We start from the raw sequence: 13276 nt of genomic DNA, 5'->3' as shown, positions 1-13276 counted from the left end.
TTTTCTAGAGGTAGCTAGTGGATAGAACAGGGCCTTGTGTTAGGAAGACCAGTTCAAATCTAGCCTTAATATTTACTAGTGGTGTGGCCTCAGTCAAGTCATTTTCTGTCTATCTCAGTTTCTTTAACTTTAAATTGGGGAAAAAGTTATCAAACTGTGCATACCCTTTGATCCAGCAATGTTTCTATTGGGCTTATACCCCAAAGAGATACTAAAGAAGGGAAAGGGACCTGTATGTGCCAAAATGTTTGTAGCAGCCCTATTTGTAGTGGCTAGAAACTGGAAAATGAATGGATGCCCATCAATTGGAGAATGGCTGGGTAAATTGTGGTATATGAATGTTATGGAATATTATTGCTCTGTAAGGAATGACCAGCAGGATGAATACAGAGAGGCTTGGAGAGACCTACATGGACTGATGCTAAGCGAGATGAGCAGAACCAGATCATTATACACTTCGACAACGATATTGAATGAGGATGTATTCTGATGGAAGTTGATTTCTATGACAAAGAGACCTAACTGAGTTTCAATGGATAAATGATGGACAGAAACAGCTACACCCAAAGAACGAACACTGGGAAACGAATGTGAACTATTTGCATTTTTGATTTTCTTCCCGAGTTATTTTTACCTTCTGAATCCAATTCTCCCTGTGCAACAGGAGAACTGTTCGGTTCTGCAAATATGTATTGTATCTAGGATATATTGCAACATATCTAACATATATAGGACTGCTTGCCATCTTGGGGAGGGGGTGGAGGGAGGGAGGGGAAAAATTGAAACATAAGCGAGTGCAAGGGATAATGTTGTAAAAAATTACCCTGGCATGGATTCTGTCAATATAAAGTTATTATTAAATAAAATTAAAATTAAAAAAAAACTTCAAATTGGGGATTAATAATAGTGCCTACCCCCTAGGGTTGTTTGAGGCTTAACTGGGATCATTTGCAAAAGCTCTTGGTATAATTCCTTGCATATATTAAGTGGTATATAAATGTTAGCCCTTATTTTTATTTACTTTCTTCAATCATTTACATTTCCTTTACAGCCTGGGTTGTAGAGCTATCAAAGATGCTAAAGGATGGGAAAACAGTGTTGGAAGCGGTATGGAAAGGCAGCTAGTGCTGGCAAATAGAACTCTGAACTGATTCAACTTTTCTGGAAAAACAACTTAGGATTGTGAGAGGAAAGTTATTGCATCGTTCATAACCTTTTTTCCTACTTTATTCCACAAATGGGACTATATTTTCCTAAGTACATTTTTAAAATTATAGCTTTTTTATTTACAAAACATGTGCATGGATAATCTTTCAACACTGACTTGCCAAACTTTCTGTTCCAAATTTTCTCCTCCCCACCCCCTCTCCTAGATGGCAGGTAGTAGAATATATGTTAAATATGTTAAAATATATATTAAATCCAATATATGTATACATGTTTATACAGTTATCTTGCTGCAAAAGAAAAATCGGATTTAGAAAGAAAAAGAACTGAGAAGGAAAACAAAAATGCAAGCAGACAATAATAGGAGTGGAAATGCTATGTTGTGTTCCACATTCAGTTCCCATGGTTCTCTCTCTGGCTGTAGATGGCTTTCTTCATCACTGAACAAGTGGAACTGGTTTGAATCATCTCATTGCTGAAGAGAGCCATGTCCATTAGAATTGATCATTGTATAATCTTGTTGCCATGTATAATGTTATACTGGTTCTGCTCATTTCACTCAGCATCAATTCATGTAGGTCTCTTGAGGCCTTTCTGAAATCTTCCTGCTGGTTGTTTCTTGTAGAACAATAATATTCTGTGACATTCATATACCATAACTTACTCAGCCATTCTCCACCATGCACTCAGTTTCCAGTTCCCTGCCATTACGAAAAAGGCTGCCACAAACATTTTTGCACATGTGGGTCCCTTTCCCTCCTTAACGACATTATTGATAGCAAGAAAAGATCCAAATGTACAAATTTGTTCATATTAACATCTGTGGTAACAAAAATCTGTCCAATGCTTAAATGGCTGGATAACCTATTTAATGGAATATTACTTCCTCATGAGGAATGATGAATATGAAAAATTCACAAAAACATGGGGAGACTAAATGTGATGCAGTGGGGAAAGCAGAATCCAAAGAACAAAATATAAATGATAATATATGTTAACCTCTTAATTCTAGTGCCTTCCCTTTGTGATTTCGTATTTATAGGAAATCTGTATACAGCTTGTGTGTACATTTGCTTCTAGTCTCCCACATTAGATTGTGAGCTCTTCAAGAGCAAGTGACTTTTTCCATTTGTATTTTGGTCCATTAAAAAAAAAGATAATAGCTTTTTATTTTTAAAATCCAATCAAAGATAGTTTCCAACATTCACCCTTGCTAAGCCTTGTGGTCCAAATTTTTCTTCCTCCTTTCCCCCCACTCCCTTCCCCGAGACAGCAAATAACCCAATACGTTAAACACATGTAATTCTTCTATGCAATATTTCCATATTTATCATGAGTGGGCACTGCCTTTTGTCTCTTTGTGTCTCTAAGATTTAGCACAGTGCCTGGCAGCGCTAGAGTAGACACTCAATAAATGCTCAGTGACTAGATAATATGTAACAAGTCAACAAAACTTGGGTCAAATTCAAGAGTCAATGCTGGTGCCATGTGGTCAGAGTTAGAGGAACACAATCCTCCTTTTAGTAATAGTTGCTAAGCTGCGTTTGGGAATGTTTGATGGAAAGTGGTCGCTGTGTCAAAACTAAATGTATCAATAAGCTTAAAGCACTGCTAGTTTCAGCGTGCTTTGGGCTGTCACCCACATGTGCATCACTGGAAGCTGGGGAAGCCACGGCTTTATCCCATTCCACGCCTAGAGTGCCTTAACTATGCCTGAATAACGCCTCCCCATCAGCTAACATTCAGCTCAAATCCCAGACTGCCCTCTCCTCTCCTTCCGGCTTGGTCACAGGGTCAGTATTTTCCCTGTCGTTCCTTACTCTCTAGCACGGCTGGGCCTGCTTAGTCTGGTTGGGAATATTTTCCTAAGTCACCACCTCCCGGCTGTCTGGCAAAACCAGGAGCAGAGACGGTCAGTGACTGGCTGGTTTGACCTTTTCCCTTCTTGATGGCCTTTTATAGAACAGTAAGAGGTCGGATGGATCTATATCCTTTACATACAAATATTATATATCTGTATTAGTATTTTCTCCAAGTCAATGCTCAAAAGCATATGACGTTCGAATGGATGTGGACAAAAAAGTCATCTGGTGGCCAGAACCTGGATAAGGGCATCTCCACACTTTGCTAATAATAAATGACATATAGTTCTTTATATAAATTATATCACTTGACCCCCACAGCTACTGTTTATGGATGAAGAAATGGAGAGAGGTTAAGTGACTTGCGTGTGGTAGCACTGCCTGTGGGATTCAAACCCAGACTCTTCTGTGGTCCTCTGCCACGTTGCCTCGGATGGGCTGCTAATTTAACTTCACAAATGCTTATGCCACATTTATATGGGCACAGCTGTGTCTGGTGCTGGGTTGCCTCTGGGGGACATAGCTTTTGGCCTTTGATATTTGTTAGCATTTCCCTGCTGTGGGTTTTCTTTTTGACTGGCCTCTGATTTCGTGGCTCTAGATGAGAAACTTCTGCTAATGCAGATCAGCACTTGCCCTGTACTTTTTACTCTTAGAGGCCCCCGGGCACACTGAAAGGTGAAGATTGGCCCAGCTTCACAGCCAGTAGGTCGGTATCAGCTGCAGGAGTTGAACCCAGAGCTTCCTGACTTTTAGGCCAGCTTTCTATCCATATCATGCTATCTCAGGCAAAGTGGATATCAGACCTTGATCAGAAATACTTGTGGCAAAGATTTTTTTCTCTCTCAACCCATCTTTCTCTCTCTCTCTCTTTTTTTTTTTTGCTGAGGCATTTGGGATTAAGTGACTTGCCCAGGGTCACATAGCCCAGGAAGTGTTAAGTGTTGTCTAAGGGCTGATTTGAACTCAGGTCCTCCTGACTTCAGGGCTGGTGCTCTATCCACTGCACCACCTAGCTGCCCCCCCCCCTTAAGTTCTTTACTTTCAAAACACAGGCATGAATAATTTTTCAATGTTGACCCTTGCATAGGTTTGTTTCAGATTTTCCCCTCCTTCTCCCCACCCCTTCTCCTACATGGCAAGCAATCCAATATATATTATATGTATATAACTTTGATTTCTTTGCTAATGAGAAAACTCCCTTTGCCAATTCAGACAGGTACCCGGGAGAACTGGCTAGGATACAGAGGTTGGATGACTTAAAACCAGGCCTTTCTGAATTGTGCCATTCAGTCAAGCTGGCCCCTGCATTCTTTAAATGCAACATTTTTTCTTTCGTCCTTATGGCCATTGCCTGTGCTTTCATTCATCTCTCTTCAAGATGCAGCTTAAGCACCATGGTTACATGAGGCCTTTCCATCTTGGTCCTCCAACTCCTACCGCCCCTTTCCCCACGCTACCCTGTATGTGTGTTGATAAACACATATATGAAATTATTCCTTCATGCTTTCTTCATATGTACCTTTTAATCTCCCTCAGAATGGAAGCTCATTGTGAATTTATTTTTTTTACTTGTGTTCCTAAAGCTCAGTAGTGCCTGGCCCAGTGTAGGTGCTTAATATTTGATGATTATCCACTATTTCACACTGCCTTTGGGACACTGTCATACTCCTTAACTCGGGGTTCATGAACTTGGATGGGAAGAAAAAATACACACTTTAAGAATCAATCCACACAACACTATGAGATTCTATAGGAATTGTTTCCATTTTATGGATGAGGAGTCAAACTCCTGTCAGGAGATGGGGAAGTGGGCTGGGGACATGAACTTATGAGCAAAGCTGTCTCACCCTACTTGGTAGACTTTCCATCAGTACCTGGAGGGGGCAGCTGCTTCCCCTACTCCAATTTCTCCCTGGGTGAACATATCAGTTCCTCTCCCTTCTGACTCTAGCCTTTCTGACGGACTGCTCAGAGGAGCTTTGTTTCAAGAAGGTAATAAATGAGGGGCATGAGGAGACAGGCAAAAACAAGTAAGTCATCATTTATTGCAAGTCAATTGTGCAGGCACTTTTCTATTTGACATAAGGGCAGCATCACCAGGTCCCAGCACACTGGCTGCAGAGGTACCAGGAGAGAACAGGCAGCTTGGAAAAAGACCAAAGCACAGGCAGGGCACCAGATACCTCTGCTCCAATGAACGTTCAGGAATGTCGCAGCTTTATTATTAAGGACACAAAGAAAAAGAGCTGAGGCCCTGCCCTGGCCCGTGGCCATTTTGACTTCATTTTGGAGCTGGGCAGCATGGAACTGAAGTTTTTCTTCCACTGTGGGAAAGAGGAGAAAAGGGATAGAACGAAGATGTCCTCTGCTGCTTTCTTCAGTAGGACCTGAGGCTCACTGCCTCACCTTTCCCCTCCCCATTTTGTTTGCTGAAAGCAAAATCCCCGGTTTTCTATTTTTTTCCATCCTGTAGTTTGTCCTTGTTGCAGGTCTGTCTCATCTGATTAACAGTCAATCACCAAGAAAATACAAAGGAGACCAAACAAGGCAGCAAAGGCTACCTGTTAACCACAGGTCACTTAAGAACAATCTCTCTTCTCTTTATGGTAATGGGTCCCTGGCACACAGAACTTCACTCCCTCACTCCCATGGCACAGACTTTGTGGCAGTGAAGAGAACATCACAAGCGCGACCATGTCATATCCTCGATCCCAGTCTCTGTGGGACCTGTAAGACGAATGCAGGGAGATGAGAATCCACCTGCTTCCCTAAAAGAACTTATCCATGATCTACTTCAGATGGTCAAACATTTCCTCACAATGTCCCCCAAAGTACTTTTATGGGATCAGTGAAGACACAACATAAAGGTTCTTTCCATATTTCCAAGTGAAAAGACTTTTGATGTATTCTTCGCCAACTTGAATAGGAATTTTGTAATGTATGCTATTGTCAAATTAATGGCCCCAGCTCTTCATTAACTTAAGCATATATTAAAGGAAAGCTGCACAGCATTAATATAAAAGTTTATATATATATATATATATAATATATATAATTTGGTCTTCCATTAAGGCTGTTGTATTTTTAAAATTCTGTAAACTGCATACCAAGAAATAATTACCATAAAAACATACAAAAGAGTAGATTTGGGAAAAATTGGCAAAGGGGCCTGTTTTCCCTTTTGGTCCTACTGGATAACCCACAGTGAGCAAATACAAAAGGCAAAGGAGCTGACACAGCACCAAGTATAGCTTGCAAATAGCAGGCTCATCTGCAAAGGTAATTTCATGATTTAATACCTATAAAAATTTTAATTTAATAAGTTCTTCAAGAGCAAAGAATTGATTCTGGAGCACTACTGCCTAAGTCCCACAAGGACACTTTCTGGAAGACCAAGGCAGTGTCCCAATCGATCCCACCTCACTTAGGAGCACACATATGTAAGTACATGCACCCCAAGAAAATGATAGGCCAGAACAATCTGAGAGGGTTTATCATCAGCTGCAGGGAAGTTACGACTTAGACCAGTCCACTTTGGGTCCAACTTCAGCCATCAGATTTGTTCGCCTGGGGAACAAAAGGGTAAACCGGAGGGTCAGAGTGTCTCCGCTTGGCTGCAGTTGCCAGATCATAGTCATTCAAAGGTTCCTGAGCTTGGTCTGGGTCATCCCCTGCTGTGATGTACACAGACTGAATCTGGTCCGTTCGCCGGGCTGGCTGCTCCCTGCGTTTCACTGGGACTTCAGTCTCCTTCAAAGATGAAGTCCGCCTCTGGAGGTGGGTTGACATGCCATATGGGAGCTTGATATTAGATGTCGGCATTATTGGAGTCCTCCGAGGAATTTTAATTCTAACTGTCATTGAAGATGGTCTTTGTCTCATCTGAGAAGAGACTGGATAAGGGTTTGAGGACATCAAAGGAACTGAAATGCTGGATGTTCTAGAAGTAGGCACACTGTGGCAAGGAAATGCGAATGTAACCATTCCTTTTAAAAGGAAAATAAGGCAAATTATTGCATCGTTTGGAGAAGGCAGTGAGACCCTTGAATATCAATGCAGAGGTAACCCCAAATTCTGAAAAATCATAGAAGGTAAGAAAAGCACACACTACCTTAATACTGACCTTCCGTGTCCACCCGCCCTGCTCTGTCTTCCAAAAGGCTCTCGGTGCTTACTGAGGTCTCTGAATCCAGGTTTTCCTCATCTGAGCCTCGCTGATCTAATTCGGGTAACCGGTAAGTTATGTCTTCCCTGTGTGAGGAAAGGATTTAATGTAAATAGCCCATCAATTAAAAAAAAAATTTAAGAACCACAAAAATCATATCCTGTTGGGAACTACCAGGGACTTTACTGACTATTGACCAATGGGGGAATCCAACTTCCCCCATTTTTTTGATGGACAGAGAGAGGAAGGGGTTTGGTCAAGATTTTGATAAAACAGGGACCAGACCTCATGTCTCCTGTAGGTGAGCCAGGTCCTCCTCCACCCCAATACCTCTTCTTTGGTAGCTGAGATGGATAGTGGTTTTTCCTTGATTTAGGGCTCAGAGGTGACAGAGAAAGGCAAGAAATAAGAGGAGGAAGACAGCAATTTGAATAAAAAGAAAGCAAAACTCAGAACTTGCTTTTCTTCCTTTATTGACTGGATACGTTCAATCAGAATTTCCTTCTCCCGGTCATCATCTCCTTCGGCTTGCTCCTCTTGCAGGACACCTAGTCCGTCTAAACTGCCATCACTAAGCTTAGACTTGGGATTTTTGCTCTAAAACAAAGAAGGATGTGTAAGTGGCAGTCTCTCTTCAATTAAGAGTTAGTACTAGCTATAATAGTAGACAGACAAGCAGGAGAAGCTGACAAGTTGTTAATTCCTACATGGAGGGGACATTTATAAGACAGATTCTCTAGATGAATAATGGGAAATCTATTAGGATGTACTTGCTCAACTCATTAATAGCATATCTTCTTAGCTGTAAATTGATTAATTCTAGGGATTGTTGCAGTCTACTGACTCCCAAAGTTAACAAATGCAAATGTCTACAACAGGGTTTACATGCATTTTGAGGAGCTTTAATAGATAGTTGAGTTCATGCTAAAAAAATTTCAAAGAAGCCATGAAAACCCAGGTCATGCTGTTGTGCCCAAAAGTCATGCATAAGGAGACCACTAAGTTCTGTACATACCATCACCCCCTCATAGGGAGAAGAAAACCCCAGTTTTAGAGGCCACAGCTAGAGAGAGACACGAAGACCAGGTTGACTATATCAAACATACACTATCACTTAAAGAAGCTCAGACAACAATTGCTCCATGGGGTAGGGAAGGAAGCATATTGGGTCAGAGGAAACAGGCTTGCGTCATTCAGTTACCCATACCCACCACCCTGTTCCTCCCAACCAATTCTTCATTTTTTGAAGCTACGTACAAAGGAAGGGGGAAAAATTTGTGGGTTTATGCCCTTGGACACATGAACATGGAGCCAAAGCAACACAATGAATTAAGCAAAGGGGCCAGATCTGTCTGGCTCTTCACCGCCACTTGAGGCTGCTAGGAGCCTGCAGAAACAACTAATGGATATTCCTTGGATTAAATAGATCAAAGTCAACCAAGGGCAAGGAATTTCCTGGGCAGGCAGAAACTTTGTGATAGGAGGGTCTCCTGGTTTGTAATTATAGGACAGTATCCCTTCTCTGGCCTCAGGGGTCAGACTGCTGTTGGTAGAAAAGACTCAGAAGCTACAAATTAGAATGTGACCGGGAAGGCTGAAGGCGAAAAGGTAAGGAGACCAAGAACATTCAGTCTCATGACCAGGATGGATGAGAACTAAGAGAAGGTACTAGGTACATGCAGAAAATAAATACTCATAAATAAATAAATACTCATGCTTGTGTGTAACACACCTTGCATATTCTTCTATAATACCTATCCTAGCTTGGTGACATAATCTGCCATGTACAGGACATGAATGTAATTCACTTTCTTTTGCTGACATGGACAGATGCCCTCTGGCAAGGTGATAAGAGAATTATGGGGGTAGAATTTCCTTGTCCTGAACTTTTAATTTGCCAATGGAAACCCAGTCCGTGACAGAGTTCACTGGAAACAGGAGTCTGGTCTGGGAGATTATTATATGATCCTCTGATTGAATGGATTTTCTGCATTTTACCAAGTCCTAACCCTCAAGTTAGTTACCTTTTCTTGCATCTCAACTAGCCAGGCTCAGTCATCAATTCCCCTGGCCTGCATACCTATTTCCCTTAATCATGCTCTCATTTGTCTTCTGGGTCTTTTCAAGTCAACAGCAATAGACTACAGCCTAAAGGGAGAGAAGAGCTATGGGGCAGAGCCACTTAGAGATGAAGAAGGGGAGCCTCTGATGCCCAGCATCGCCACAGTGGAATCCTTTCTCCTGTTCAAGGTTCAGGAGGACTCTCAAATGCTCTAGGACCAAATCGGCCCTCCCAAGACTGGCCACTGTCAATCAATGAAAGCTTACTGTGTTTTGCCGGAGAAGTGACAATCTTCGAAAAGCTATGGTCTCTGCTGCTTCCAGCTGGTTAATTTCTTCCATTTTTATCTTGTACTTTCTCATTTGTTCCTTGATTAACATCTCTACACACCTGTGGGTAAAGACAGATCTTGTCACATCCAGGTTCTAAAGAGTGGGTGAAAAGGGGCTTAGGTGGTGGGCAGTGACCTAGGGGATTGCAAGAGTTAACAGAAATCCAGAGTAGGCAGAAACATTTACTCACCCACTGAGGTGGGTACATGCCAGTCAATCCAAACTACTGTCAAAAAAGAAACCCAGTGTTTATTATTAGTAATAATAAACATTTATGGGGCACTTTGAGGTTAAAAAAATGCTTTACAAGCATTATCTCATTTGATCCCCCTAACAAGTTTGTGGGATAGATGTGTACTTCCATTTTTACCGACAAAAACATTTGAGGCTCAGACTTACATGTCACATAGCTAGTAAATATAGGATTTGAACCTAAGCCTTCTGATAATCATCTGCTACTTCCATTACATTATGCTGGGAAAGCTGGGGAAGGTACAAATACTCCAAGGAATCAGCAAGTAATGGGAAACAGGTGCACGTAAGGTGATCTTGTCAATGAAGTTTGATACAGATGTGAGGGTAGGTCCAGTGTCAGTACAAGATGAGGGAGATTAGGTACAAGGAAAAGAGGAAACAATGTGGAGTTGAATTTTTGCAGCTGCTCTGGATGCTGGCTAATCTGTAGTGGTCCAAAGGTACCAGCCATGCTCTTTTTAAAGAGATACTCTCAAACCACAGGGGTAAATGAGCAGCTTCTCTCTTTCTCAGCTGGTAGTGCTGTCTCTAAAGGCAATGCCAGGGATTTAGAAACTGTTGTTGACTGATCCCAGCAGTCTCCACATCTGGCTTTATGAGACAATGCTTCACTTAAAGGGGAGAGAGCTCTATGGTCTTATCAGAAGAATGTTGCCAAGATATGGCCATTATTGTAGGATTCAAAAGCAGAAAAAGAGAAAAAAAATAGGCTTGTGTGAACTCTCATTTGGGACAGCTGTCTATCTCATGGTGCCCCCTCAGTGTATTTAGGCACAGCAGTCCCTCCAGAATCCTTTCTAAGCACCCTTGAGATCTATTAAGTTCTTCTAACTTCTCCTTCCACTTCTTTATGCTTGGACTTTGGCAGCTATTGAAAGCAGCCAGTTCCAATTGTTTCTTAAGTGGTGTGAAAAGAATTAGGAGGTCCTGATGAAGGGGAAGATAATACAGTTCCACATGAGGATGTACTATTAAGGTCCCCCTTCCTGGTCTCTTTCTTAAACAAAAGGCTTCATTTCTTCTCCCCTTTGGAAATGATGATGGCTCTTCAAAAGAGACAGTAACAGATGTTTTCATTCATATTTGAATTTTTTATTCCAGCTTGATGGAAAAGTAATTTAATATTCAGATGATATGAATGGTGAAATCCTTCTGCCACTGCCATGGAAGAAAAGTTCCCATTGGAATGTGAGAATGAATCCCCTCCCCCAGATTGGAGCATCAATTATCTATATCAATCACATTATTTATGTGACAAGTGTCTGATTCATGATAAGCCCCTAAGACTCACGTGGTGGTTTTCAAGACATCCTTCATACTGGTGAGGGGATCTGAGTGGTCAGGACAGCGCAGCAGGCACGGGGCAAAGACGATCGCCAGAGCACTGGGTGACATCCTGTTCACTTCCTCAATTAGAGCCACTCTGCCATGTAAAATATCAAACTGATTATTGAAAGGATCTATCCTCTTAAGGCACTTAGTTTTGCAAGTAGAGACTTAGATTCTCACCCTTTATCAGTGGGGATTTCCATGGTGGGCTGGTGTGGGGGCTTGTTTCACTAAAGCCTCGCAGGCCCACTGTCACTAGAAAGAAGTGGCCACTCTGAAGGTGAGTTGGGGGACTCTGCAAATGAAGCCGTGGGCAAGAGCCTTGGCAGGTGCTAGCTCCCTGGTTTTTCAAAGGCTTTAAAAAATGGCCAGCAGATTGACCATACATCTCCCATCTAAGGATTAGCCCAGTTGAGTTCAGAGAACTGCCTGTTAACTACAGATTTTATATTGTAAATTAAAAGTTCCTAAGGAATTCATACATGTGATTCCATCAGGTGCTCAAACCTTTCAGGGGAACATTTAGTGTTCTGCATGGGAAGTGTACACAAGGGCCATATTGTCCCAAGCTCAGCTGGACATGCCCCTGGTTTCTCCTCTGTTCAGGTCTTTTCATTTTTGTTCCCTCGGTCTCTTCTCTCTGCTGGCTAGGGGCCCTCTGGATTGTCTTCCATCCCCCTGTACATCCCAAGCACCTGTGCTGCAGCCCTGGGCTCTGCCACGGTGTGTGGCGACAGTCTGGATGCCCACCTCCTTTCTGTTTGCAGCAGTGCTTCCTGACGACTTCCTGCTCAGGGCACTCTCGAAGGGGAGGCCCAGCCCTCTAGCAGCGTTAACACTGCTCCCAGTTTAACTTTGCACGGAGAGGGGTGGGGTCCGTGGCAGGCCAAGCCAGCTCACACTGTCCAGCGAGAGGAACTTACTTGACAAGATGGAAGATAAGCCGCTCCAGGGTGTTGTGATTGGCCTGGGGAAGATGCTCTAGGACAGCGTAGATGGCAGCGAGCTGCTCCTGCTTCTCCGGTAGCTCTGCAGGGACAGAGGAGGAAAAGCATCAGCACGAGTCCATCTTGGTCCTCCCCCCGTCTTCGCATTCTCTGGCCAGACCCTGGCTCCAGAGAAGCCGCGGGCCCAAACATGTCAGGAATGTCGTGCCCTGAGGACACTCACCCACGGCTCGGAGAAAGTCATTGTACTGAGCAAATGTCATGAGAGGTTCTGGCAGCTCTCTCAGCCACAGCTTCAGAACCCCAGTGATGGCATGAATGGGGTAATTCTCCAGTTTCACTGAATTAGGATCTGAAGGGGAAAAAATGACTCTATAAGCCAAACATTTAACTTTGAGAGAGAACAAGGAGTCAGTCTGCAGTGGAAGAGGGAGGCAGAGCTTCCGCTAACACCTCATCTCCAGAAGCGAAAGTGACTCATTTAATAAGGTGTTCTGGGGGAAAATGCACCTATTTTTGGATCAGAGGAGAAAGGGATGGCCAGGAATGACTCAATGGTGACTCACTGATTGCCCCTCAGTAGTGGAGAGGAAACAGGAGCCATATCTGCCGGACAGTCCCGTTTGGGCTCCGCAGTCCTCGTACCTGTTTGCAGGGACTGTTTGAGTTCTCGCATTCGATTGGCTGCCCCTGATTTCCGATAAATTCCTTCGGTGTATAAGCCGTGCATCTCCACGTGTTCTAGTAGCTTCTCCAGGACCACGGGCACAGAAATCTTGTCGTTGGTCAGGTTGCTAACGCACACCCCAAAGTGCCGTGTCTCTGCTCCGGGCTCACTCTGTGGTCAGAGCAGGCAGACCAGATCTCAGGCGCAGCACGTGCACTGGATGCTGGAAGCTTAAAAAGCGTGGCGTCTCCCGTCCAGCCCTGCCGCAGGCGCTCCCCGGGCTTCCGTCCACACCACCCTCTGCCTCTCCTCTCACTCCCAGCCACGCCATCATCTCATCACTGGCTTGGATACCTTATTTAAATTCCCTTTTTACACAGCAGCCCCTGCTTTCAACTTTCAATATCATCATCATCTCCAAGCCATCTTAGTCCCTGGGTCTTGGGACCACTCAGAACTTAGGAACCTCCTTCCTTGACACCTAGAA

At 43.3% G+C, this 13276-nt stretch overlaps 1 protein-coding gene across 4 annotated transcripts in view; it reads right to left on the bottom strand.

Moving 5' to 3' along the window:
• Positions 1–5057: 5057 nt before the first annotated feature.
• Positions 5058–13276, bottom strand: part of MYO9B (myosin IXB) — a 115990-nt gene continuing 107771 nt past the window's right edge. For 2 of the 4 annotated variants that reach the window (XR_007949589.1, XR_007949587.1), the window contains exons 33-40: positions 12768–12960; positions 12346–12474; positions 12099–12204; positions 11138–11269; positions 9526–9649; positions 8213–8260; positions 7144–7794; positions 6926–7018 (exon numbers count right to left, since the gene is read on the bottom strand). Coding sequence is in view for 1 of the 4 variants with exons in the window: in XM_051972099.1 (XP_051828059.1) it covers positions 6579–7018; positions 7156–7283; positions 7658–7794; positions 8213–8260; positions 9526–9649; positions 11138–11269; positions 12099–12204; positions 12346–12474; positions 12768–12960 (1437 nt within the window). In the remaining 3 variants the exon portion in view is untranslated. Of the gene's footprint in view, positions 7019–7143; positions 7795–8212; positions 8261–9525; positions 9650–11137; positions 11270–12098; positions 12205–12345; positions 12475–12767; positions 12961–13276 lie in introns of all 4 variants that reach the window. The other 2 variants (XM_051972099.1, XR_007949588.1) reach the window with 2 other exon arrangements.

Source organism: Antechinus flavipes, chromosome 1 (assembly GCF_016432865.1).
Source record: "Antechinus flavipes isolate AdamAnt ecotype Samford, QLD, Australia chromosome 1, AdamAnt_v2, whole genome shotgun sequence".
NCBI classification, from domain to species: Eukaryota; Metazoa; Chordata; class Mammalia; order Dasyuromorphia; family Dasyuridae; genus Antechinus; species Antechinus flavipes.
Note: the sequence above shows the minus strand (reverse complement) of the source record. Positions and strands in the feature narration are given on the sequence as shown.